General features: G+C 40.3%; 1 protein-coding gene across 1 annotated transcript; it reads left to right on the plus strand.

The window, feature by feature from the left end:
* The first annotated feature begins 304 nt into the window (after positions 1 to 304).
* Positions 305 to 21,792, plus strand: LOC139213754 (collagen alpha-5(IV) chain-like). The gene is made up of 52 exons (XM_070844378.1): positions 305 to 450; positions 1,747 to 1,797; positions 2,468 to 2,557; positions 2,769 to 2,813; positions 2,990 to 3,034; positions 3,167 to 3,229; positions 3,369 to 3,422; positions 3,628 to 3,654; positions 4,529 to 4,597; positions 4,765 to 4,827; positions 4,934 to 4,969; positions 5,392 to 5,436; positions 5,563 to 5,640; positions 6,439 to 6,492; positions 6,624 to 6,689; positions 7,494 to 7,538; positions 7,631 to 7,684; positions 7,786 to 7,827; positions 7,930 to 7,999; positions 8,212 to 8,247; positions 8,391 to 8,567; positions 9,002 to 9,091; positions 9,383 to 9,466; positions 9,589 to 9,659; positions 9,756 to 9,944; positions 10,062 to 10,233; positions 10,359 to 10,448; positions 10,546 to 10,653; positions 10,893 to 10,987; positions 12,896 to 13,046; positions 13,162 to 13,272; positions 13,508 to 13,672; positions 13,908 to 13,994; positions 14,120 to 14,260; positions 14,343 to 14,441; positions 14,534 to 14,632; positions 14,791 to 14,930; positions 15,732 to 15,867; positions 15,982 to 16,066; positions 16,245 to 16,339; positions 16,540 to 16,587; positions 17,755 to 17,934; positions 18,229 to 18,356; positions 18,743 to 18,815; positions 19,061 to 19,135; positions 19,237 to 19,362; positions 19,665 to 19,760; positions 20,225 to 20,434; positions 20,552 to 20,729; positions 20,912 to 21,026; positions 21,122 to 21,294; positions 21,538 to 21,792. Exons 1-52 carry the CDS (start codon positions 379 to 381, stop codon positions 21,650 to 21,652), a joined length of 5,007 nt encoding a protein of 1,668 aa, XP_070700479.1. The 5' UTR covers positions 305 to 378; the 3' UTR covers positions 21,653 to 21,792.
* The last annotated feature ends 3,476 nt before the right edge of the window (positions 21,793 to 25,268 follow it).

The raw sequence follows: 25,268 nt of genomic DNA on the forward strand, positions 1-25,268 counted from the left end.
GTAGGATCATCTCTGATATAATTCAAACTAATCCTCTGCCTCTATATCAGTAAAAACCAAACAGAGTAACTGCCACTGTTTGTATTAGGAGTGAGATGAAGACGAGAATGATGACTGGGGTTGGCAGCATCGGTGAATTCAGACCGCCTCCCTCTTGAGATTCAAGTTAAACTTTACTGGGCTGTCCTGTCCCTGTCCAAGGGACTGAACCCAGACGGACAACCTAAATTTAAGGGAAGCCATGACCTTTGATGAACCGTAGTACAGCGCTGGATGGTCGTAATGTGAAGGGCTGTTATTGAAGGTGGATGTCCGTAAAGATATGAGGTGTCTGTGTCTTACTCCTGAGCTCTTGATGTGACTGGAGCTGGAACAGCCATGGGAAGGCCAGTGTTGGTAGTTCCTCTGATCCTGTATGCTGTGATGCTGATGGGCACTGGGGCCGACAATGTAAGATATTCTATTGTTCTTTATTGACACAACATCGTTTAAAGATCAGATTTAGTTTAGCACAGACTCCTTTATGCACATGTACTGGAACAAAAACACTGTACTGGCTGTAATTTTGTAATTCTTTCAGTATCATACTGTGGCTTGCTATCCCTTTCATGTTAGACTGTAGATACTGGGTTAATTGTTGAGCTATAATGGTTGATTGGTGAGTATTTATTGGTGAACTTTGTTCAAGAAAATCTAGCAGTGTCTCTACCACTCACTCACTATAGCTATTTCAATGTGTCCTCTCAAGCAACGCATCAGTAACATTTTAGTTTAATAACCTTACCTTTTATGGCTATAACTCTCCAGAGTCCCAAACAAAAATCCATCAGATTACTGTTTTATGGGAGAAAACCATCTTTCTGTAACAGTATGTTCGTTGAGTATTTCCTGTTGCGTACTATGTTAGGACTGTCCATTTTTCACAGCTTTAACTCTGATATACAAGATGGTCTGTTTGTAACTGAAGGGTCTGTGCTTATCTGCAAACATCTTGAATCCTGAGGAGATGCATGTTCTTTGCAGTCTGTTTGCGCTTGCACTTCACTGTGTACAATATTCTTCACTGGGCTTTGTTGGTGGGCCTTTTAATGGAAGGTAATGGAAACGGGGCAGGATATGGTAGAAGGAATATAAACAAAACAGGCATCCAGCAGTCAATAGTTAGCAGCAGTTAGTTTTTCTTTGAACAGATAGAATAGATATTATTTTGGCAAATTGCTTGTATAAATCCTCCACAAATCCTCCGAAAGCGAATTCTCTTCACTGTGTAAGTGACAAATTATTCATCAACATAACGTTTGTAAAGGTTGCAATTGATCATGCAGCAATTTGGATCACTGAAATCATCAGACTGCCCTCGGTAACTGTAGCCAGGTGGTTCCCAAGCTGCGGGGTGGACCCCTCTGGGGGCAGTGAGTCATTAAGGGAGGATCCACTTGACTGTTGGGGGGGGGGGGGGGGGTGTTAAAGGGAACTTAAGTCGAAGGAATCTGAGGCTTTCAAGATTCAAGTGAAATGACCCATGTAGCTCATGTTCAACTTGACTTGTTTTGTTAACAGTTTCCACAATACGGTTGACAGAAATTAATTTTTGTTTACAGTGGTATGGGAAAGCATGATTTGCTTCCAAGCATGACTGAAAACACGAGAACCATTGTTTTCTCAATCGACAAAAGATCAAATTAATTGGACAGTGCTTTCCATTTGCAGAATACATACTGAACAATTATGTGATTTTCTTTTTAGTGTGTGTGTGGAAAATCACGGTGCCGCTGTGAAGGAGTGAAAGGCAGCAAGGTGAGCTGATCGTTAGTATAAAACACTAATCAAATTAATCACCAGAGCTGAGAGCAGTTTTGAACTTCTACAAAATAATTTCATTTTTATACATACTGTTGTGCAAACTGTTATGAGTTTGCTTGACTCAGTTTGTTCATTGACCTTCCGCTGTGACTGATAAGCTAATTGTCTTAATCTTTACTTTATCATACCACCAAAATTCACAATAACTTTAATAAAGGGCCCAGCACTTGACAGCAATTTGAACTGTATTATTAGTTTGCTAATGCTGTGACAGGTTAGTTTACAGTAGGAGTAAACAAGCTTGTGTTTTCAACTATGATCATCTAAAAAACAGAAAATGGTGATTTTACATCTGTAAATCAAAGTCTCTAATTATGTATATGATAATAATTCAAAAATACATGGGCATTGGCCTTCATTGGTCACATGTGATGGTGTGTTTTTCAGCTGCAGGCAGGCCAATTCTGTGAATCCTCCAACAGCTGACTTACATGTTACAGACAACATTTACAACGTAAAATTTGAAAGTATGCCTCTATTGTTTATTGTTGTTTGCTGCCTGTGTGCCCTATTGCCTCGTTTTCTTCATCTTTGCAGCTCCTTCTCTTTCTCTCTCTTTCTCTCACATACAAACATAAACGTGTATACACACACACACACACAGGGAGACAAAGGTTTTCCAGGAGTTGCCGGTCCCCCGGGGCCAGAGGGCCGTCCGGGGTCAGATGGTCATGCTGGGCCGATGGGACCAAAGGTACAATTTCTGGCTTTTATGCCTCTTTCACTCTTGTATTCTGTGTATCCCTAAAACCAATACTGTTGTCAGAGGGCAACAGTGATCTGATTGTGCACAGATTGTGATGAATTACACTTTCTCCTTGTATACCTGGATAACTCTTTTAATTGTGCTTATACTACATCTTACTAGATCACTAAGATTAATTATAGGTGGCTGTTTTTGACAGGGAAACACTGGGCCCTATGGACCTGAGGGGCCAAAAGGCGATCCGGTAATATGACTGTGCTATTCAAGCTTGATTCTGTTTGGGTGTTTGGTTTATGCTTGGAAAGACTTGTGTTTTAATATGTGTGTGTATGTTTAAATGCACTGGTGGACCAGGTATCCACTCTCTAGTTGTGATGTGCCTTTTTAAAAAGTATGATGATTTAGTTACCGTCATTACAGGGACCTGAAGGCAAAGAAGGATTTCCTGGGTCTCATGGTTTACCGGTGAGGTGTCTTACTCTCATACATCTGTGTCTGACATTTTAGTATCTCTGATTAATGTATCAAGTTTCTGCATATGTTAATAGCTGCCTGTTACTTTTTTTTTTTTTAATTTCTGCTGATATTCTCTTACAGGGTTTCCCAGGTTTACAAGGGCCTCCAGGACCCCCAGGGGCCCTTGGCTGCAATGGAACAGATGTAAGAATATTATATATTAACAATAGTATGGTAGCATGTTTATTTGTGAGATTCTCAGCTAATGGAGCTTTTCAATCACACTTTATTCCGTTCTCAAACAAACGTGAATGAGTCTCTTGAACACATTACATGTTTCTAGGGAGAGGATGGATATCCTGGTAATCCTGGGGCCAGTGGCATTGATGGACATCCAGTAAGACACAATATCAAAGCAATTTATTTATGTTATATTAAATTATGTTGCAATCAAATACAGTGTCCTGCTTTGTTACACTTCTTATCAACTTCAGTCGGTTTCTGTTTAATGCTGTCCCTGTCCCGTCTTAAAAGTCCCTAAAAAAAAAGAAAATGAAATGTTAACTTTTCAAAATTGCTTCAGCTGTGTCTCTACTTTACAGGGTCTACCTGGTCTGCCTGGACCTAAGGTAATACAATGTATGCTGTGCCACCTAGGGCCAGTTGTTCAGTTCATTTTGTATCTGGGAGGGGTGAAACTGCAGAGTTTGTCAGCAATTACAGCCTTTTCAGAAGTTTATTAGCAGGGTCCTGGTGTACCAAGCAAAGAAATAACATGACACTGCATTAGCAGGTGCCCTCTCTGCCTCCCCAAGCTACCACAGCTCATTTTGTGCCAAGTCCATGTGAGACCAATAACTTATTTAATGATTTTCTTAGTTTTTTCCTACTATCAAGTCTGTTCTTTGACTTTTAATTGCAACAAGAAATGTGTTAATTCTCAAAGCTAATTTTCAGGACAAAACCTACTAATGTTTATTTGCTTGCAAAAGTGCTGTCCTTGAGTGTTACTAGAATATACATTATAGACGTGTTACATCAGAAAGTACGTTTTCTTGTTTTCCTATGGCTGTAATCATAGCAATTTTCTGTCTCAAGCTCTGCCCTAAAGTCTCTATGGACTCTGTAGACCCAGTCCACTTTCTATATGTGTGAAGCGACAGTTTGCATGTACCTGCTCAGCCAGTCTGCTCATGGACTTTTCATGTGATGGTGGCAAAAACATGTCTCTGCTAAGGGTGTCAAAAGGCTGCACTGTTCTAGTTTGGCTTTGAATCAGCCATTTTCCACCATTTGACCAATGACATCACAAACAGTACTGTAACTAGACTGTTGGAGTAAAGTCCCACCCACATGTCCTGGCAGAATAAAAAACTGAACTACATTAACAATATGCAAATCTCAAGAATTATTACATCTTTGGTGCAGTATTACTGTATACCTGACATTATCAGGTATTCAACTCAAGTCCCAAGTTAAACTTTTACTTCTTCTATTTCACAGGGTGAATCTTGGGTATCAGTAAATGCAGGACCAGGGCCACCTGGGTTACCTGGGAGGGTCGGACAGCTGGTATCCATTTTTCCATTGATAATAATGAAGTTTTTTGCATGCAATATTTTCCATCACAATTACAGACACTTGCCATTAAGCGAAGATGTATAAAGTAGTACTAGATTTGAATTTCTGTCTGCATTAATGTGAATTTACATTAAGAGGAAAGTTTCCTTTTATTTCAGGGAGATCCAGGTTTCCCTGGAGAGCATGGACCACCAGGGGACCCTGGACCACCAGGCTCTGTTGTGAGTAAAATGTTTTTGGCGGCATTGCAAAGAGTATATACGTATAACACTCTGGAAATGTTATTGTGTGATGCTTGACATAACTCTCTGCATTCTCTATGAACAGGGGTTTCCTGGTCGTCCAGGGGCTCCAGGATCAAAGGTAATGCTAATGGTTATGTGTTCGTGCGTTTTACAGTTTATATCTGTTATAAAGAATGTTAGTATTTACTGGGTGACTAAATGGCACGGAGGAGAACAACATCAGCAAGGTTTTTGTTTTGACCTGGTTGTCCAGCTGTCATAGAAAGTGGATGGTCACAGTTCTTGTTCTTTACAAGGGCAGTATTTTGGAATGTATCGTGAGTATCTGCATATTGTACAGTTAGCCGCTTTCCTGTGAGACAAAATGGTCACGATAGGATGCAGTGTATACCTATTAGTGGGAGCTGGCAGAAACTTGGGAACCTGAACACAACTAAACTGTGAGAAAAATGAGAAACATGCAAACAGATGAGTCCTTGAGAAAGACTGAGAGACAAGGTTGTTTGCACTACAAGTTGTTAATGTTTTCCCATCCCACAGGGTCAAGAAGGCATAAGCGGTGTCCCAGGACCTTGTGGACCAAAGGTAATTTGATTGCACATTGAACCATTGTATTTTCTATATTTGCGACCACGTGACATGATTATAACATAATCTGTGTGCATTATGTTATATTTCTGTTTGAGGATGATCTCACTTCCTTTGATGTAGGGGAGACCAGGACCTGTAGGTCCACCGGGACCACAAGGTCGGATTAAGGAATTTTTCACCGAGAGTCTCGTGTTAGAGGTACAGTAGCAGAGATCAAATCACTGTGGCAATTATATTTTCCACAGGGTGCTGTTCCCTGTAGAAATGGTGACAATGGTAATGCAATTTCATAGCTGCATTGAAGCAATCAAAGTCATAGTTTTAAGTGATATGATTATATGATGGTAATGTTTTTCATTGATAACATATCACCCATCTTTTGTATACATTTATGCAGTGCAGTAAAATGCAAAAAACAACACATATATTGTGGTTGATCAGCTTGTCGGATTGTTTTGGGTTACAACTGCCCTGAATGACAGTGTCATAGTCATAGCCGGTGCACATTAGGTAACACACCTCTCGCAGTGTTTGCATTTTCACAAATTAAAATTAAACATAAACCCAAAGGTGTCACGCTTCGCAAGCTGGAACAGTTTCAGTGGATGATTGAACAGCAGGCTTTCGCACAACCTCCATTTGGTCAAGGTTCAAAATACTGGCTGGACAAAGGTGTTAATATCTCTTAGTAAATGGAGGGAGTGTAAGGAAGAAAAGGAAAAGATCAGTTTATATGGAGGCTGTTGATTCGGGGCCTGAAAATTATGTTAGAAACAAAGTTCATGAAATGAGCGGCTCATCGTCAGTGTAATCCTTTCATTATAGTTTGATATGATTTTTGTAGAACTGGAAATTGTGACCTTATAGTGGCACTAAAGGAAAGAGCACAAGGTCACCAACAATGTTTGGATTAATCCTCATGGGACTTCAAATGTCCACTGCAAAATTTTTGGCAAATGTATTAGTTGGTATTAAAATATCTTGGTCTGTTTTCAGAATGTTAAAGGAGACAAAGGAGTTATAGGGGAAAAAGGCTGCAGAGGTGCACCAGTAAGTTTATTTTTAAACATTTTCACCAATGACGCTCTCTATGTGGCATTGCCACTTTACAGATCTTAAAATGAATGCCCACTCTTTTAGCACTATTTATCATTCCTGCCATTATTTCAATCTATTCTCAGGGAGACCCTGGTTATGGCCATCACACCAAAGGAACAAGGGGTGACAAAGGACAGGAGGGTGCAGAAGTAAGCCATTTATTCCCCTCATCCTCACCTTCAAACCTTTGTTTCTGATTGTGCCCACATATGAAATGTGGTGGTGTCCAAAAAAAAAAAAATAATTCTGTGTTTTTTGACTGTGGCGCAATATCTTTCTCCCTCCAAATAAAGGTACCTCACCACTTCACTTTGCGCTGCAGGGCCACCAGGAACACCACGAGAATAGCTCAGTGAAAAGGGTGATCAGCAGAGGGCAGCAATGCAGCATTAAAAAATGAACCTCATTCATTCATCCCTCTGTCCGTTTAACTTTTTAATGGACAACTCCTGCAAGAGGATACACTGAGTTGGACACTGCTTTGCATCTCCTTGTAAATCTTTACAATATTGACAGCACCCCTGAAGCTAAAAAGGCCAACATGGCTGTGGCAAATCTGACTACACCAAATCTGAATGCATCTGATGTTTATTTTTAGGAATTTAGTGAATCAAAACCACCCAACATGACTGAGAATTTCAAATCTTTTTTTCGTTTTTCATTTAACATGAAGACAACAAAGACATCTTAATTGCATTGTAGTGTTTTTTTGAGGCATGTGGCATATACCTGAACTGAGGCATGCCTGCTAATCACTTCTATTCATATGTAATGAAAGAGGGGATGCCCCTCAATTTGAACATTAGATTGCTTGTATGATTACTGTCATGTAATGCCAACTGAAAATGCAGTTTTAATACTAAAATCATTCAAAGGATGGCCAAGGCCCTTGGTTGATAGTTTGCTTTGGGAAAGCAGAACTCACTCACTGTTGTCTTTAACTGTTTTTACAGGGAAAGCCAGGAAAAGATGGTAACCCTGGTCAACATGGATCAAAGGTACTTATCTACTATGCTATGAGTGTCTTGTGTGTTCAGAGCCATTTTGTTATTATGTATGTGGCTTTTGAGTACAATATAGTTTTCTTCAGGGACAACCTGGCCTCAGAGGTGATCCAGGACATCCAGGAACGCACGGGTGGATGGTCAGTGATCTGTTTGAGCCAAAAACAATACCCATTCTTTTAGTGGATTGGTATGTTTTGTACTGTATCGTCATTCTTTGATTGTATACTCTTATATTTAGGGTGAAAAGGGAAATAGAGGTCCCCCTGGTCCACCTGGAGATGTAAGCTCATTCTTATCATTTTATGCTTAGTACGTCTGAATGTTTTGGTATTTTGATGCCAGTAATTCCAATGCTCCATGCCCCCTGTGGTTTTGTTTATAGATAATTGCATTCAAAGGACACCGTGGAGATCCTGGTCCCCCAGGCCTACCTGGTTTACCTGGGCATCAGGGTAGACAAACACAGTGCTGTATAATAAAGAACTTACAAACTGTGACATTTCACACAAGTAATAGTATCATAATATATCGTACAGCAAAGGCTCAAGTCACCGTCTACCATGATTCAGTTGTAACAAATATAACAATAATGGTGGATACAGCTCTAAATGTCTATAACTGGTTATAACTCTGGCACCAGACTTAGTTATTATTCTTTTTTTAGGCGTTGTTGGATTTCCTGGACCTCCAGGACTTCCAGGTGGGCTATTTTCAACCTATCTATCTATCTATCTATCTATCTATCTAAAAATGAAGTTGTATCTAAAATGTAGCGTATAAAGAGCTCTGACTTTTGGTTCCCTTAGGTATACTATTTAAACTCTCTCAAATTACATTACACAGGCCATGCATCTGGGTTTTATGTGCCAGGCCCACCTGGTCTTACTGGCTTTCCTGGCCCCAAAGGGGACCCTGGGGAGCCAGGCCATATTCATGTGGGACTCCCTGGTCTAGAAGGGGATGATGGTGATCAAGGCCCTCCTGGGGATCAAGGCCTACCTGGACCTCCTGAAAACAGAAGTATGTGTAAATGTCGTCCTTCCAAAAAGCATTTTAATCTAAACACTACTACTTTCACTACTACTACTAATATTTATAATGTTATTGCTTCCATAATGACAGTAGATATTTGAAATTCCTTGAATAACTTAGTAAACTTCCTGTTTTAGGAAGAGCCAGGCTCTTTTGTTATACAAATGGGGGCCCAAGATTTCACCATGTAGTAGAGATGAGATGGTAAAAAAAAAAACATACACAAGTATCAATTATCATCATCAATGTTTAAAACTCTTGCAGTTAGGGTAAGCACCATTCAGTCATGAGCGGATAATTTGGATATCTCAAGTATCCACAAAAATGCACACATTACAAAATGTTTTTGGTATTTACTGTATATACTGCATGTGGCAGTATTGGGAAGCTGTAACTAATAGACTGATGGACTTTATTTGTAGCTAACAGGGTAACCAAGGGTCTCCCAGGAATGAAGGGTGTGAGGGGTACGCCTGGACCCATGGGATACGATGGGGCGTTTGGAAAGAAAGGTGGGAAACTAAGTGTTATTCATAAATGTACCTTTACCATTTATTTTATTTCACACTGGTTTGGCATCTCTTCTGACCTGTTAACTTGCATTCATGAATAAGCTATACTGATAGACAACTACGGGAAGTTGTTGTTACATAGCAGTTTATGCAGGCGTTTATTTATTCCCTTTTTAGTCATTCCAACAGTCTGGACAAGAAAGCTGAAGGAGGGAAAAAAGTCAGGAAAAATTTGTACTGTGCAATAAATGTGGGACTCAAAAAATATTCCCATGCTTATGCTCTGTACAGGAGAGAAAGGGGATCGTTGTTATTACTGTAATGGATTAGGAGCCCTGGGACCACCGGGTCCCCGTGGTCCACCTGGCGATCCTGGTAAGACCACTGACTGCACACATACACACAGATTGTACCATCTCCAATCCTACCTCCAAATTCAACTGCTGAGAAAGGTTAAAACTTGAATAGACATTGTATGCATTCCTGTCACTACTCAGGCTACAATCAAGGACCAGGTGCCAAAGGCGATCCAGGCTTCCCAGGACCTACAGGCTTACCTGGAACACCAGTAAGAAAGCACGTCTTTATATAGTTTGTTATTTTGTTTTGTGTTTTAGAGAGTTTTATGTTTTAAGAATACTTGTAAACAATCAATCTCCTTTAGGGTCCTAGGGGTGAAATTGGATTTCCAGGCCCTCCAGGACAAAAGGGAGACTCATTTTCCTACGATGCTCCTGAGATAAAGGGAGAGATAGGAGACCATGGGCCGCTTGGCAGGCCAGGTGCAGATGGCCTTCCTGGGTCTCCTGGGCTACCAGGTCACAAAGGCGTACAAGGGCCTAGAGGGGATTCGGTGAGAAGAATTTGACGGCTTTGAGCTTAACATGGGATTTTCTTTTTGGACATGTCAGATTTTGAGTTCTTAAATGGTCAACTAAAAGCCCATCCAAGTCTTCCATCCTCTCCTTAGTATCCCTTCCCAGGTGTAGAAGGAGATCGTGGTTTCACAGGTCCACTGGGGCCTTCAGGCAGACCAGGACCAGTTGGTTACCCTGGGCCAGCGGGGTATGGGTCTGCTGGATTACCAGGAAGTAAGGGAGATGTTGGGGTACCTGGCTTACCAGGACAGCCTGGATTCCCAGGTAAGGAAACACACTGATTGATATATAAGTGGTATACAAACACATTTATACATGAACTCAGAAGAGAAACAGAAAGACTCATGGCTATTATAAGTCCCCTCTTCTCTCCCTCCTTCATTTGGTAGGCCAGAAAGGGGAACCTGGCCACATCCTCACCAAAGGACCACCTGGACCTCCTGGATTTAAAGGTCTGCCTGGCTCACCAGGACGTCTAGGTAAGCATGGCTGTATAATGGAGGGATAGATAGATAGATGGATGGATGATGGATACGACAGATGATGATGACATCATACCTACCAATAAATATCCAGGTAATCAAGGAGTGCCAGGTTTTCCAGGATCACCAGGTGTTCAAGGAAAGAAAGGAGAAAGAGGTGACGTATTATTTCCTGGAAAGCAGGGACTCCCAGGACCGAAAGGTAATCCATATGCCTTAAAAATTTTAAAAAACACATTCCACATCTATATCCTTTAAGTAACAGATATTAGAATTTGTATTTTCAGTAATTCTGTTTAAGTTTTTTAATTAAAAAAAAAAAATGCTAAAGAGAATAGGAAACAGCTAAAAGAATAATTAATGTTTAATTTCAAATTAATCATTTATGTTTCCACTGTGTGTGTGTGTGTGTGTGTGTGTGTGTGTGTGTGTGTTATTCAGGTAACAAGGGGCAGCCAGGTCTCCCAGGAATTCAACTCAGGGGCTTGCCTGGTCAGCCAGGTCAACAGGGCCCTGCTGGTCCTCTTGGACTGAAGGTCAGACCCACAAATAAGATCGGCTATATGTATAGTCTATCATATAGTAGTATTCATGTACATATAGTATATACAGTATAGTACTTTAGTTGATATTATGTGACAGAAACATAAAAGGTATCTGGTTTTAACACCCGATTCCAGAGTTTACACTGTGTAACAATAGTAATGTTTTCTTGAAATGGTATCATTACTCTCTTAATACCTGTAATTTCTTTTGAGGTGGGAGATTAGACTGCGAGGGATCAATCTTAAAGGAATAGTTTGATATTTTGGAAAATAGGCTTTTTCACTTTCTTGCCAAGAAGTAACAGATTGATGGCGCTCTCTTTGTACAGTAAATATGGATCTCCAGTAAGCCAGTTATCTCAGAGACTCAAAACAGAACTAACACAACACAAAAACTATGCTGGTTCTGTCCAAAAATATGAAAATTCAACAACTGGCAGTTGCATTTTTGAACATCTTAAACAAACAGAAAAAAAGAAACATGTTAATTAAATAAAATCAAATTAAATGTTTTCCCTGTTTCCAGTCTTTGTGTTAAGCTAAGCATATTTCTCAAAATGTATAACTATTCTTTTAAGTATTACCCAATGGGAGATCTGTTATGGGAAGAAAGGCAGGTTTATCTAAGACAGGGGTGTCCAAACATTTTTCACTGAGGGCCACATACAGGAAAAACACACAAAGATCTGGGCCACTCACTAGAAGTGAGCTATATTGCTAACTTTAATCCACTAGAGGTGATGTTTATCGCCTCACCTCTAATGGATTAAAGTTGGCAAAATCAATCAAATGGTAAATTCTGCTTGATAACTGAATATGATTCAAGAAAAAAAACAGCCTTTCCATTAGTGCCCCCCCCCCCCCCCCCCCCGAGCACCAGCATCAGCATCAGAGAGGGAAGCTTGAAATAGTCTGTGCCAGAGCCCTGGTGCTCAAATTAACAGCCTTACCTCTACTTTGTTGCCCCTCGGTGGACACCGTAGAGGCCATTCCTTTGCGCTCGCCTGTCCCAGCTGGAGCTCCATCCACACAGCTCGTCCCATTTAAGTCCCTTCATGCCAACTGCACCTGGCACAGCTTCAAAAACATCCTCACCCGTCATGGTGCTCTTTAGACTGCTAAGATCAAGCAGCTCCTCCGTAACGCAGAAGTGATCGTCATTAGTTATTAGCTGTGCTCTCATCGCACACCGCGTCTGAAACTTTCTACACTGACTTGCTCTCTTACGTTTCCTTATTTCTGCCATTTTGGGTCACCTGTAGCAAATTTCTTCTTCTATTACTCATTTTATAGAGAAACTGCCTCGTTCAAGACCGTTACTCCCCCTAGTGGTGAGACTAAGAAGTACAATACAGTCCAGCGCAGGATCCATGTGTGGGCCGTATTCCAATACATTTTTAGAATTTTCTGCGGGCCAATGAAAATTGGACCACGGGCCGCAGTTGGCCCGCGGGCCGGAGTTTGGACACCCCTGATGTAAGAGAACAAGCAGAAAAATGAGATTGCGATGACTTTATCGGTTTTATCTTTTATTTACTACTGCAAAATAAGGAACCGTTTTCCAGGATGTCTAACTGTTTCTCCTGTCATTGGGTCCGTAGAATAGATTTTGTGTCTTTGAAGTACTTTTTGCTGCCATACCTTCTGTATAAAGTATAATGTAAGTTCACCCCTGAAAGGAATTTTAATTGAGTGTAGATGTTAAGGATTCTTCAGCAGGAACAGCTCCCATTGACTATCCAGATAATAGTGAGACGATGTTTTTTACTACAAAGTGAAAAGTCAAGATCACAGAACTATCACAACACTTGCATAGCACAGCACTAGATCAATGCCATACTGAAAGTACACTGAAATGTGTGAATTTCAATAAATGTGTGGTATATTTATCATTATCAGGGTGATAGTGGCCTTGGATACCCCGGCCCCCAGGGCTCCTCCGGGCCTCCAGGAGAAGAGGGACCTCAGGGGCCTGTAGGGGATCCTGGGTTCCTTGGCCTACCTGGGAATCCAGGAGTAAATGGTAAACCTGGTTTTCCAGGAGAAAAAGGTACAATACAATAAGGTGTAGACATCACAAGTAATAATGTATGGTTCATCCAGACACACATAATCATACAAACACATGTTCATCTATTAACTGCTTTATTCTATGGTACATACAGGAAGTAAGGGTTCTGTGGGGCCCCCAGGACTACCTGGTAACAAAGATTTATGTAAGGGTTTACTTGGACCAAGAGGACAACCAGGACCAGATGGTCATCCAGGACATCAAGGTCAGTGTATATTGAGGTCATGTGATGTACTTTACTGTCAACTCCAGAGGGACAATGAATGCAAAAGGTGAAAGAGAAAAGCGGACAAAATGTTTTGACTGTTATCTTCCCCATAATTTACAGCCAATTTACACAGTTTCTTCATATAAGGAATGAATACTTTTTTTTTATATTTATTCCCTCCATGGTCTGCTCAGCTGTCCACCTTCATTCTGTCCTGTCTCCGCTCTCTCAGGAACCAATGGCTACCCCGGTGAAAAGGGGAATGAAGGTTTGCCAGGGTTTGGTCGTCTTGGTCCACCTGGTGAGCCTGGTCTCCCTGGGCCATCAGTGCCAGGTTCACCAGGGCTTCCTGGTATAAAAGGGATCAAGGGACAAAATGGCCTGCCTGGTCAACCAGGTATGGCATTGTTTCTCTGAGAGGCATGTACACTTGTCTGATGATGTTTGATTATTTAATGAGTTACAGTAGAAATACGTGAACATGACATGAACTCAAAGTTTTCAGATGTTTTACCCATTTTAAATACTTTTGATGCAATGCCATACAGACTGTGTAACTGTAGAACATATTCATAGTCTTATATTTAGAGTTTACTTAGAGTTCTTTAAATGTTCCACTTGGACTTATTTAGGACTGAGTGGAGACCCTGGACCAGATGGGATATCAGGATATGGACCAGAAGGATTGCCTGGAGTTAAAGGACCCCCAGGCCAACTAGGTAACACGCATACACAATACAAAATGCTGACTTTCACAGACAAGTGAAACACTATATAGTGTAGTCTAGTGTACACATTTCACCAATAAACTTGAATTAACAAAGTCACAAATTCTTGTTTACAGGTGACCCCGGTCCAAATGGGGCCAGAGGTCTCACTGGTCCCCCAGGCATGAATGGGGACCCAGGTCTCAGAGGTATTCCAGGCCCTCTATCATCACACCTATTAGATATTATCGGGCCTACAGGGGACCCTGGCGAACCAGGTACAGTTGACTCTTGCTGTAAAAATATCATTCCATAGCTTATGAGATGGAGGTAACATTATAACTACCTGTACTTTCTCAGGTTACCCTGGTCTATCTGGTCACCCTGGAGACACTGGAAGTATTGGACCAAAAGGGCAGAGAGGGAGAGGGGGTGCACCTGGGGTCCCTGGACAAAGAGGTTTGAAATTTGTTTGTGACAATATTTTCAATCTGGCTATATTAACAATTTCTGAAACTGTATGCCTGTGCTGTGTGCTTGTCTGTGTCCAGGTGCCCCAGGTGATCCAGGTATTGATGGACCTGAGCACACACAAGGACACCGAGGACTTGCTGGAGCCCCAGGAGACACAGGAGCCAGTGGGCCTCCGGGTAAGACCTTAACTTTGGTTTAAGGCCATACACATGTTTTGTCTCCATATAAATTCACACCTTTAAGCTCACAAAAGCAAAGTACACAAACACGAGCAGCTCTAAGGCCTCTTTTAATGTATCATATATAAAATAATAGAGTAGTTTAACTCTCACAGGCCCAAAGGGAATAAAAGGAGATCAAGGAATTCCTGGAGGACCAGGTGCAGATGGTGCGCCAGGCACAACTGGTTACAAAGGAGTTAAAGGAGAGCCAAGAAATTGTGGATATGGACCACCTGGACCAGTAGGACAAAAGGTACTGAAGACCATGGATGCCTAGTTATAGTTTAAAGTAGGGGTGCATGAGTAGTGATGGGCAACAGGAGGTATATGTAAGAGTGTGCAAAGCTGTCGTCAAAGCAAAAGGTGGTACTTTGAAGCATCAAAAATATAAAATACACTCTTGTTTGTTTCACACTTACGTTACTATAGAATACTGTACATTACCATACATCATCACACCTTAGCCTACACTAACATAAGTTGCTGTACATTACCATAGAATACTGTACATTACCATACATTACTGTATGTTACCATACGTTACCATACATGACCACACATTACCATACGCTACCGTACAATACCATACGTTATCATATGATACCATACGTTGCCGTGCATTACCGTACATTATCATACATTACCGTACAGTACCATACATTACCGTACAATACCATACATTGCCATACATTACTGCACATTACTATACATAGCATTAGAACACTGTATATTACCATACTTTACCGCACATTAGCTTACATTATCATAAATTACCTTATTCTTTGGGTTTATATTATTATTCTGAGTTTATATGAGAAAATGCCTTAGGTAAGGAAATGTAATTTTTAATTACATATAGCTAGATAACTAATTTTGATCCAAACTTGCTAAGATGTTGACAAAAAACAAAGTTGTCTGATGAAAAAGTGGGGTTGCAGAGTCCACTACTGGCAAAATACTAAAGTATGAACAGATTCAAAAGATAGAATTACATTATCAATATTGATTATTATTATTATTTTTTTTTTCTCTTTATTCTTCTTCCTCACCTCAGGGTGAACCAGCATCAGGCACTTTGTTGCTTTGTGCTTTGATGAAGGGTCAGAAAGGTGAACCTGGTGGTGTTGGGCGTGCAGGCGTACCAGGAAACTATGGAGCCAAAGGAAACCCAGGACCTGTTGGACGAAATGGTGAATACCACTGGTCACAAAAATAAGGCAGTTTATGACTGGCAGTACTTTTTGCTCACACTCTTGCTTGCGTAACATCTCGACCCCACTCCTGTCCCCACCTTGATATTTCAGGTTCGCCAGGCTATCAAGGGCCTAAAGGTTCAGATGGGCCTGCAGGAAGTAAAGGACTCTCAGGACCTAATGGACTGCCAGGCAAGTCCTTTGAAATACTTGCTTTTTGTATTCTCCACTGTAAGGATAAATCAAATTTCACCAAATAAATGAACAACATAGTTTAATAGCGCAACCACACTGAAAAGGCTACTTTTGACTGTTATATTTTATTTGTGCTTTATTTTAAGTTTAACCCACCCTTATCTGTTTGCCTTAGGTAGCCCAGGTCCACCGGGTGTTGGTGGTTATCCAGGTCCTAAAGGCAACCAGGGCCGGGATGGGATTCCTGGACTACCAGGGCTTAAAGGAGAGACAAGTAAGATGAATCAACACAAAGATCTGTGTCTGTATTCATGCATATCCTGCATCTTACAAACCATGAATATTCTTAGTATCTGTTTCCCTTCTGTCCAAACCACTCACCTGTTAAATTGATGTGTCTTTCATATCTAACGGTACCTTCAAATTCATGGCTGCAGCTGAAACTTATCAATCCTCCCATTTCTCTTTCTGCAGCCTTAATAGGTGGGATGACTGGCAGGCGTGGTGACACAGGTCAACCAGGTGAGTCACAGGTGAATAGCATTATCCTTTTCAAGACTTTCCCACTTGTATCAGTTTCCTTTGTTTTAAAAAAGACATTTCGATTTTCACACTTGGATCGTTTTTCCACCTTTTTTGTCATTTTTTTGTGCTATGTGAATTTGGTGAAAGACATTTTTACGCTTCAACAATCTAGAAAGCGATCTTGGAAAAACCGGAGAATGATGGTTGAGCTTTTGCGCTCAGCTAGACCCTACTGATAGATGTTTCTTATTGTACTCATCAGATATTAAATATATAGACTACACTCCACACGCTAGAAGTTCAATAATGTGATGGTTCAGCATATCACATAATGTTGTGTTCTATTTTAGTGTCTCATTACTAAATATAAATTACAAATAACACTCATGAGTAAAAAAGTATTCTTTTAAGGAACAAGTACTTTTCAAGTGTATTTTTAAGCAAGTAATCTATTTTTTACTTGTTCTAAATGTGGGGACTGACGCTGGGATTGCACTGGGTGAGGTGATGCCGCATCCTAACTGATTTGGCCATTTTTGCTTGACTTTTGTGTTTCTACCATTGATAAGCAGGCTACTATGTTGAATTGTTTTTTTTTTGTCCGTTTTAATTATGTTCATTGTTGTTATTTCCTACTTTGTTGTGTTGTTCTACTTCCAAAATGAACCTCTTATAGTCAGTGGTTTCAAATCCTCTGGCTGGTTGCCTTCTGACCTGTTGCCAGTAGTTATGAAGTAATATTGATTTACTGATGTGATAGATGACTTGGAGTGTGCGCAAGGTGTTTTATTTTGAAAACTGGCCAAATGCTCCATGCTCTTCCTGTGTCTGATTTCCTGCCCATCTCATCTGCTCTGTGCAGCTTTGCAATGTGTGTATTTAAACACCCGGATAACGGACCAAAAAATGGCACTTATTCATTCCAATCCATTCATTGCTCGACTTGCACGTACACCAAAAAAGTTTCTAGCCTCCAGGTTAGGTTCTTCAGTATGCAGTCCACTAAATATGCACAGTAGTGTTAATCCCATCATGGCTGGTGAAGTTTTTTTTTGTTTGTTTTTGGTCAAGTTTAAAATCAAGCCCAGCTACCTCTAAACATATATCCTTCTCTCCTTCACTTCTATTGACATCAGTATTTGGCTGTGTGTTTCTGTACCGTAGGTCCACAGGGGAACCCCGGTCCACCTGGCTTGTCTGTTACAGCAAGTCCTGGACCAATTGGAGACAAAGGACTTCCAGGTCCACGTGGGGTCTATGGCCCAAGAGGACTACCAGGAAGAGAATCTTGTATTCCTGGGTCAAAAGGAGACCGTGGCCATCCTGGCAATCCTGGTAGCCAAGGTGAGGATGTATTGCAGGAGGATTTTAGGGTCTCACATAAAAGTGACACTAAAGCAGACCACAATCTCAGAACCCAGCAGCTCTTTATGCATGTTTGAAGGTCTATGAGCAGTCCTTCTACATAATGTACAAACATTGATACTTTAAAAGCTGTTTCAAGACCAAAATATATTTTGACAAATTGTTTTATTGTTTTCTTTGCTTGCTTCTCAGTTGCCACATAATACTTCCATTATACTAAAGTGATTCAGTAATGATCAGTCTCTCTCTCTCTCTCTCCTACTGTATATGTAGGCTATCCAGGCTTGCGTGGCCCTCCAGGTCCCACAGGGCCTGGGTTAAAAGGAGACAGAGGAGACATGGGTCCTACAGGGAACCCGGGCAATAGTGTACCAGGAGATCCAGGCCCTAAAGGCCCACCTGTAAGTGCCCCCTAGCAAGTATTTTATGAGGAATATTTGACGAATGCTTGATAAAAAAAAAAGTCTTAACAAAGGAGAATGAAGATTTAAGTTGGACATTTTGCACCCATATTTGTATGTAACAACTGTGGTGTGATTTTCTTTCAAGTGAAGGTTTTTTAAGAAGTGTGCTGTTAAAAGAGCACTCAGCACACGCTGAATATGACAAAGTCCTTTTTTACAGTGGGGTTTTTCTTCCAGCAGATGAAATGAAATGAAAATGAAAATGAGACTACTCCTGAGCATCATCATCATCAGAACAGAACCTCTCTTGCTGAGTCTTCAAAATCTCACTGCAATACTTAAAGTCTAATTGTTGACTTTCATTGTTTCATTTGTTTCCCCAGGGTGCCAGAGGCAGACCTGGAGACCCAGGACCAAAAGGTGATCCTGGTCTTCCTGGAATCCAAGGGCCCCCTGGTAATCTATAATTTCAATTTTAGCCTATATATTAGGTTTTCCCTTTGATTTCTTCCCCAGGCAAAGGCAGATCTGTCACCACAGAAGAGTAATAGTCCACAATTGCTTTACAGTCCCACAACTGAGATGAAACATAAATGGGGGAGTTGTCAAAGAAAAATAGAATATATGAGGATATTATGAAACAGCAATTTATGAAAACAAGCTCATTTCCTTGCAATCTGTTTATGACCTGTGTGTTTAAGGTGACAAGGGGGACTCTGGATGCATCCCTGGCTTACCTGGTCTGCCTGGGAAGAAAGGTTTTTATGGACGACCTGGTGCGGCAAAATATATTAGCTAACCATAAAGCAACCATAAATAACATTGGTATTATATATTGAGAAATAACTTTTTAATTGTTCTTGCTTCGTCACTACAGGCTCCAAAGGTGAACCAACATTTGCCCAAGCGATATATGAACCAGGACCTCCTGGTTTACGTGGTCGTCCTGGCAATCGAGGGGCCCCAGGGAGCACTGGACCATCAGGACCAACAGGACACCCAGGTCCAAAATGATGTGATGTGTAAATATGTTTTAGTTCCAGTTACTCATGCTCTTCAAAAGCAAGGATGCCGCACCTAATTTTGTCAGGTTGATACCATGTCATTGACAAACAAAATAAAACTCATAGATAGATGTATTGTGATGTCAATTTGCTAAATGTACCATTTATCTCCTGATTGTTAAAACCATATTATGAAAATGAGTAACTGTAGTGCTGTGTGGTGTTCAGTATTTGTAAATTCTGCTACTTCCACCAAAATGATTTTCTTTGCACAATGTGTTACTGAATCTTTCTGCCTCAGGCCAGCCAGGCGTCAAAGGAAAGCGTGGTTCCAGCCCAGCTGGCCAGCCAGGATTTAATGGCTTCAAAGGAGGCAAAGGAAGCACAGGACTGCCAGGTGTGTGCATGTGTGTTAGCAAAAAGGTGTGTGCAGATGTGCACATATGAGTACCAACTTGATGATGATGATGTTAAGAATTTCCTTTCATTTCTCTCTATGTTTCCTCACATCATGGCACATAAGGTTGATGAAAGTGGCAAAACAACCCAGGTACAATGACCAGCAGTGGTACCTCTGGCTGGGTTGTGCCATACATCAAATGCACTTCTGTATGTGAGTGGGAAGCCAGTTAGGGATTTGGTGGGAAAACATGGACCTTGTGTTACACCCTCCTGTTGAAGTGTCTTGCCTGCATATGAATTGCATATTAAAAACACACTTCTCAGTCCAGCAGTGAGAGTTAGCAGTGACAGAGACTGTTGTACACCACCCTACCGCAATAATTATTCAAACAAAATGGCTCGTGTGATGTCACTTCATGGTCTAGTTTGTTTATCATTAATCATGTGTTTCTTCTGCAGGTCCAGAGGGCAGACCTGGAGACCCAGGCCTCAAAGGTCCTGCAGGTTTGCCAGGCAAAGGTGGGCCAGGTTATGTCGACAGTTTCTTGATAGCCAGACACAGTCAGAGCATCCGTATCCCTGACTGTCCTGATGGCACCACCCTCATCTACTCTGGTTACTCCTTCCTGTTCATCAATGGAAATGAGAGAGCTCATGGCCAGGACCTTGGTAAGAACACGGAAACCTTAATTCCTAGCGATACTTTGTATATTCGGCATCATAAAAAACACGTGTCTTTCCTTGAGTCGCAATAACATTGTTCTGACGCCCCACACTGTCTCTCAGGCACTATGGGAAGCTGTCTCCCTCGTTTCTCCACCATGCCCTTCCTGTTTTGTGACACAGAAACTAACTGCCGCTATGCCTCTCGTAACGACTATTCTTACTGGTTGTCCACTGACAAATCTATGCCTACCAACATGGTCGCCATCACAGGAGATAAGCTGGCCTCCTACATCAGCAGGTAGAACAGGAGCATGTACAGACATACACAGACTCATATATCAAACAAATTCCTTGATAAATTGTACCTTAACATAGATATAATTTCAGTTCTGAGTTTGATTTTCATTAATGAACTATTTTCTATTTTAGATGACTTGGCACAGAATTAATATGGGCATGCATATGTGTTGTGTGGTTAAGGTGTTCAGTGTGTGAAGCCACCTCCAATGTCATAGCCATCCACAGCCAGACAACTCTGATACCTGAATGTCCCAGAGGCTGGGAGTCCCTGTGGACAGGATACTCATTTGTCATGGTAAAGACATCAGTGCTTTTTCCTCCTGAATCCCTTGATCTTCTCATTACCCAATTTCCATGTAATTTACTTCCTTTGACCTTTATCCATTTTAGCAAACGGGTGCAGGAGCAGAGGGCTCCTCCCAGCCTCTGGTCTCTCCTGGCTCATGTCTGGAAAGTTTCCGCCAAGTGCCCTTCATCGAGTGTCACGGCAGGGGAACGTGTAACTACTACCCTGACTCCTATAGCTACTGGCTGGCCTCTCTTGACCCCAGCAACATGTTCAGGTATACTATTAAAATGATGCATGTATGCCATAGAGAATGCTATTGTAGAAGAATTTCTTTAGTTCTGTTTGTTTTTCTTGGTTTTGCATGCCCTACTATAATCACAAGGCTGTTTCAAGGGCTTTTACACCCCCACAATTATGGAGGTGCAAAAGTAACAACGGCAATTAACAGTTTTACCATGTTACTTTAAATAGGCCATTATACAGTTGTAATCCAAAATTCTTTTGGGCTGTCCTATAGTAAACCCATCCCTCAGACAGTGAAGGGACCTTCTCTACAAAGTGTCATCAGCCGTTGTCAAGTCTGCAGGAAGCCATGGCAAGATAGCTCAGCTGACAGACGTGGGGACAACTGAAAACTGTGAAAATATGAGAAATGTGAGATAAAACAGTCTTGGTAGTGTGTTGTGCATATATCTGTTCGTTGAACTGGCGCTCTCATGTTCCAAATCTGTGTTTGTGTGTTTTAGCTTTGAATAAAACATACTTCAGCACATTTCTACCAAACTGCCAATAATTTTTGATGGTGGTTGTTACATAAGCTCTGATGATAATGTACATTAAAATTAATGAAGCATTGAGTGAGCCATTATATGTTACAGAGGTTATAGTGTGTCACCAGTGTGTTATTTCTAGTGATAGATTTCAGTTCTTACATACAGTCTTTCCTGAATTGTAAATGCTTTAACTTCCACATAACGTGTTTATTCCACAGAGATGCTCTGTTTTACTCTATGAATGTTACCTGTATTAATATTATAAATAACCAGTGACATATTGAAAACAAGCCATCTCTGTCCAAGTCAAACCTAGATTGTGACCATGTACACCATCACTGATAAAGCACAACATCCACTCTGCATATGTAGCCATTTCAAATGTGACTAAAGGATTCTCAGATAAAAATGATGAGTATGGGCGACAGAAATGCTACTAAGAGATAATTTATCTATTGTCTTTGAAGTGTGGATGACAATGACACATTTCTGCTTCGTTTTAAGTGACCTGAGAAGACTGGTGCAGTCCAGTCAATGAATGACAAATGACGTTCTCCATGATGTTGGGAGAGGCAGCATGCTATGAATGTGACACTCTTACTTTGGAGTTGTTACGTTGTTGTATGCAAATATTGAGTCATTTGTGCCCTCACTCTAAAAGCATTCCTTTTGATTTCAGCATGCTAAATTGAGCATGGAAAAGATGAGATTTTATGACTCATACAACTTGCAACTTTTCCATTTCTTATTGAACTGTTGCAGAGCAGTACTGCAATTAAACTGCTGCTGTCTCTGTGGCTAAGAGACAAAAAAAAAAGTACATTCAAATCTTGAAGAATATATACTGTGACATGACGTACATTCCATCTCTCTCTTTTTGAGTTGTCAACAGGCGGAAAGATATCAAAATAAAATACAAACAAAGAGAGATGTTTAATTTTTATGATATAGTAATCTGCTCGTCCCTTTCCACATTTCAACATCTTATTTCTCTGCACTATCCACTCAGAAAACTAGTAGCAGAGAATTGCGCCCCTAAGGAACAGTCATTCAAGCTCGCTCATCCAAATCTGTCACTGTGATCAATAGATGGAAGCTCTCCACATTGCTGCATGCAAAAGGCATAATAATGGCCTTAAACAACACTGTGTTCAACATACTGTTGCTTTTTGGCACACAGATATTCCAACATTATTGATTGCTCAGAGTCAGAAATACCTTGTATAAACAGCCTCGTATGCTTATGTAAGAAAAACAGCTAACACAAGTTACAGCTGAAGAAGAGCTGAACCCTCTTGCGTGAGTTAAAAAAATGTGATGATGTACCACACTGATTATCGAATTATTTATCGCCATTTTTAGAGCAAAATCTCAACTCACCAAGACTCAACAACACCTTTCAGGCATGATATAACAAACAGCCGCGCCTTGAATGCCACCTTGAATTAAATAAGCGTTACATGGCATGCTGCAGACAGTTGTCAGCATGGATAGAAACACTCTTGCTGTAAAGTGCTCTGGGTAGCCTTCTTAACAGGATTATTCTGATCCCGACAGTGCACTTACTAATTGTTTAGGCAGCTATATTAGGCTTCTACACCTCTCTAATTGGGTTAGAATGGCGATTTGTTGAAAGGTTGATGCACTTCAAGGTTGTCTCCCATTTGAGAAGGACATATGTCCTTCTTGTTCTCTCCGCACACGACTTACGTGGACTAGAAAGACATCTGTTTACAGGTTAGCTTCATGTTTTGCAGGGTGAATACTCTAAATAGCGTCAGAAATTCTATATTATATACATACATGTAACACATATAGGTTCCATTATAAGTAGTTATTTTCTCAGGCCAAATCTCCACCTAGAGTGATGTTCTATGATTTCTCTAAAGAGAAACTGGCTGTTAAAATCACACTGGATACTAGGTATTTATTCATTTTTATGACTCTGTACTGTATGTGAGAAAAATCCTCAAGTCATTCATTACCTCAAGTCACTTGCAGTTGTCATAAATGAGGATTGAATAAGATGTTATCTATCAACATTTAATATTAATTCTGTAAAGAAATACAAAATGTGGCTCCTGCAGAAAATGCGTGTGAATGCTCAAAGCTGAAATACATTTTAAAGCTTTGCTGAAAATGAAATACATTTTTAGGAAAGCTGGAAGTTGCAACTAATAACCCGAAGAGGCTGACAGGAGAAACACTTTATCTTAACACTAGACTTAATATTAACTGCATTGCTCAACACTTGGGATTAAAAAAGCATGGCCATAAATAACTGAGAGATGAAATGAAAGAAGGGTGCTGAACGGCATTGTGCTGGAAAAGCTGAAAGACAAAATGCATAGAATGCGAGCTTCTTCAAATTCAGAAAATAGTTGATGCAATAAATAAGAGAAGCAAATTCTAAGATAAAAGTGTACATATATGACCTGAAGTTTACCCAAAGATACTTTCAACTGAACTGTAAGCTCCTGTAAGCTGAAAGGTGTGGAAAATAAAATTGAAAAAACTATGATTTAAATCACTAATAAGAGTTGAGTGTCAGCCACATAACCTGTTAGCAATCAAATTTTGACATAAAAATACTTAAATGTTTAATATTTATGTTTATTCAAATACTTAATACTTAAACTTGAATTCTATGAGAAGTGAAAGCTTTGGAAGTTACAAGGCTTGCAGAGGTAAAAATGAAAAACGTACGGAAGAGGAATATTAAAGAAGTAAAATAATAAGTTATCGTATAATAAGTAGAAGAAGAAGAAGAAGATCAGAAGAACACAGTGAATGTTGCAGAATTAGAATTCACACTTATTGAGCTTCACTATCATAGAGAGGCTTTACCTAATGCTGACTGATGTGAGGGATCGCCCACATTTCATTGTATAATCAGAAAGAAGAAGCATAATAATTTTCACATGAGTGATCTTTTCTTAGTTAGTTTATTTAACTTGTCTGAACCATAAAGTTGATTATTTCTTTGTTTTTTGCTTACACATTTTGATCATGTAAGATTGATATGTATGTATGTTTGTTTTCCCATTTCCTTTTGAACAGTATGTACAATTTAGAATTTTACAAAGTCTTTTGACTTACCATGCCCTTCTTTATCTAAATAAACACACACTGTAACCTTATAGCCCTTATAAATTTAAAGAGGATGATTTTAAAAAAGGAAGGATTTTGTTATTTTTTTGTCCATGTGATGCAGCTGCATATTTCCAGCATGCACCATTACAAGACCATTACAGCCTGTGACAAATATAATTCAGATGTTATAGAACCGTTAAGTTAAACAGAGCAGAAATCTCATTAAAGAGATGCCCAGAAGAAACTAACAAGGGTGTAATAAATGATATGTTGACCTTTATGGCCTCTGGATTTCCCAGTGTCTCTGTACTGCTCGTTGATTTATCTTAATGGCACAACAGGGTTAATTTAGTCATTGTTTCCCCCGATGTCAGCGTCATTA

This window comes from Pempheris klunzingeri, chromosome 15 (assembly GCF_042242105.1).
Source record: "Pempheris klunzingeri isolate RE-2024b chromosome 15, fPemKlu1.hap1, whole genome shotgun sequence".
In the NCBI taxonomy this organism is placed as follows: domain Eukaryota; kingdom Metazoa; phylum Chordata; class Actinopteri; order Acropomatiformes; family Pempheridae; genus Pempheris; species Pempheris klunzingeri.

Bases quoted from the DNA above. Each gene is read 5' to 3' on its own strand.
- LOC139213754 (XM_070844378.1), top strand. From the start codon at position 379: ATGGGAAGGCCAGTGTTGGTAGTTCCTCTGATCCTGTATGCTGTGATG. The intron at 3,230-3,368 runs GTAAGAATATTA...ACATGTTTCTAG, and splicing joins TTGGCTGCAATGGAACAGAT to GGAGAGGATGGATATCCTGG. The intron at 20,730-20,911 runs GTAGAACAGGAG...TGTGTGGTTAAG, and splicing joins CTGGCCTCCTACATCAGCAG to GTGTTCAGTGTGTGAAGCCA.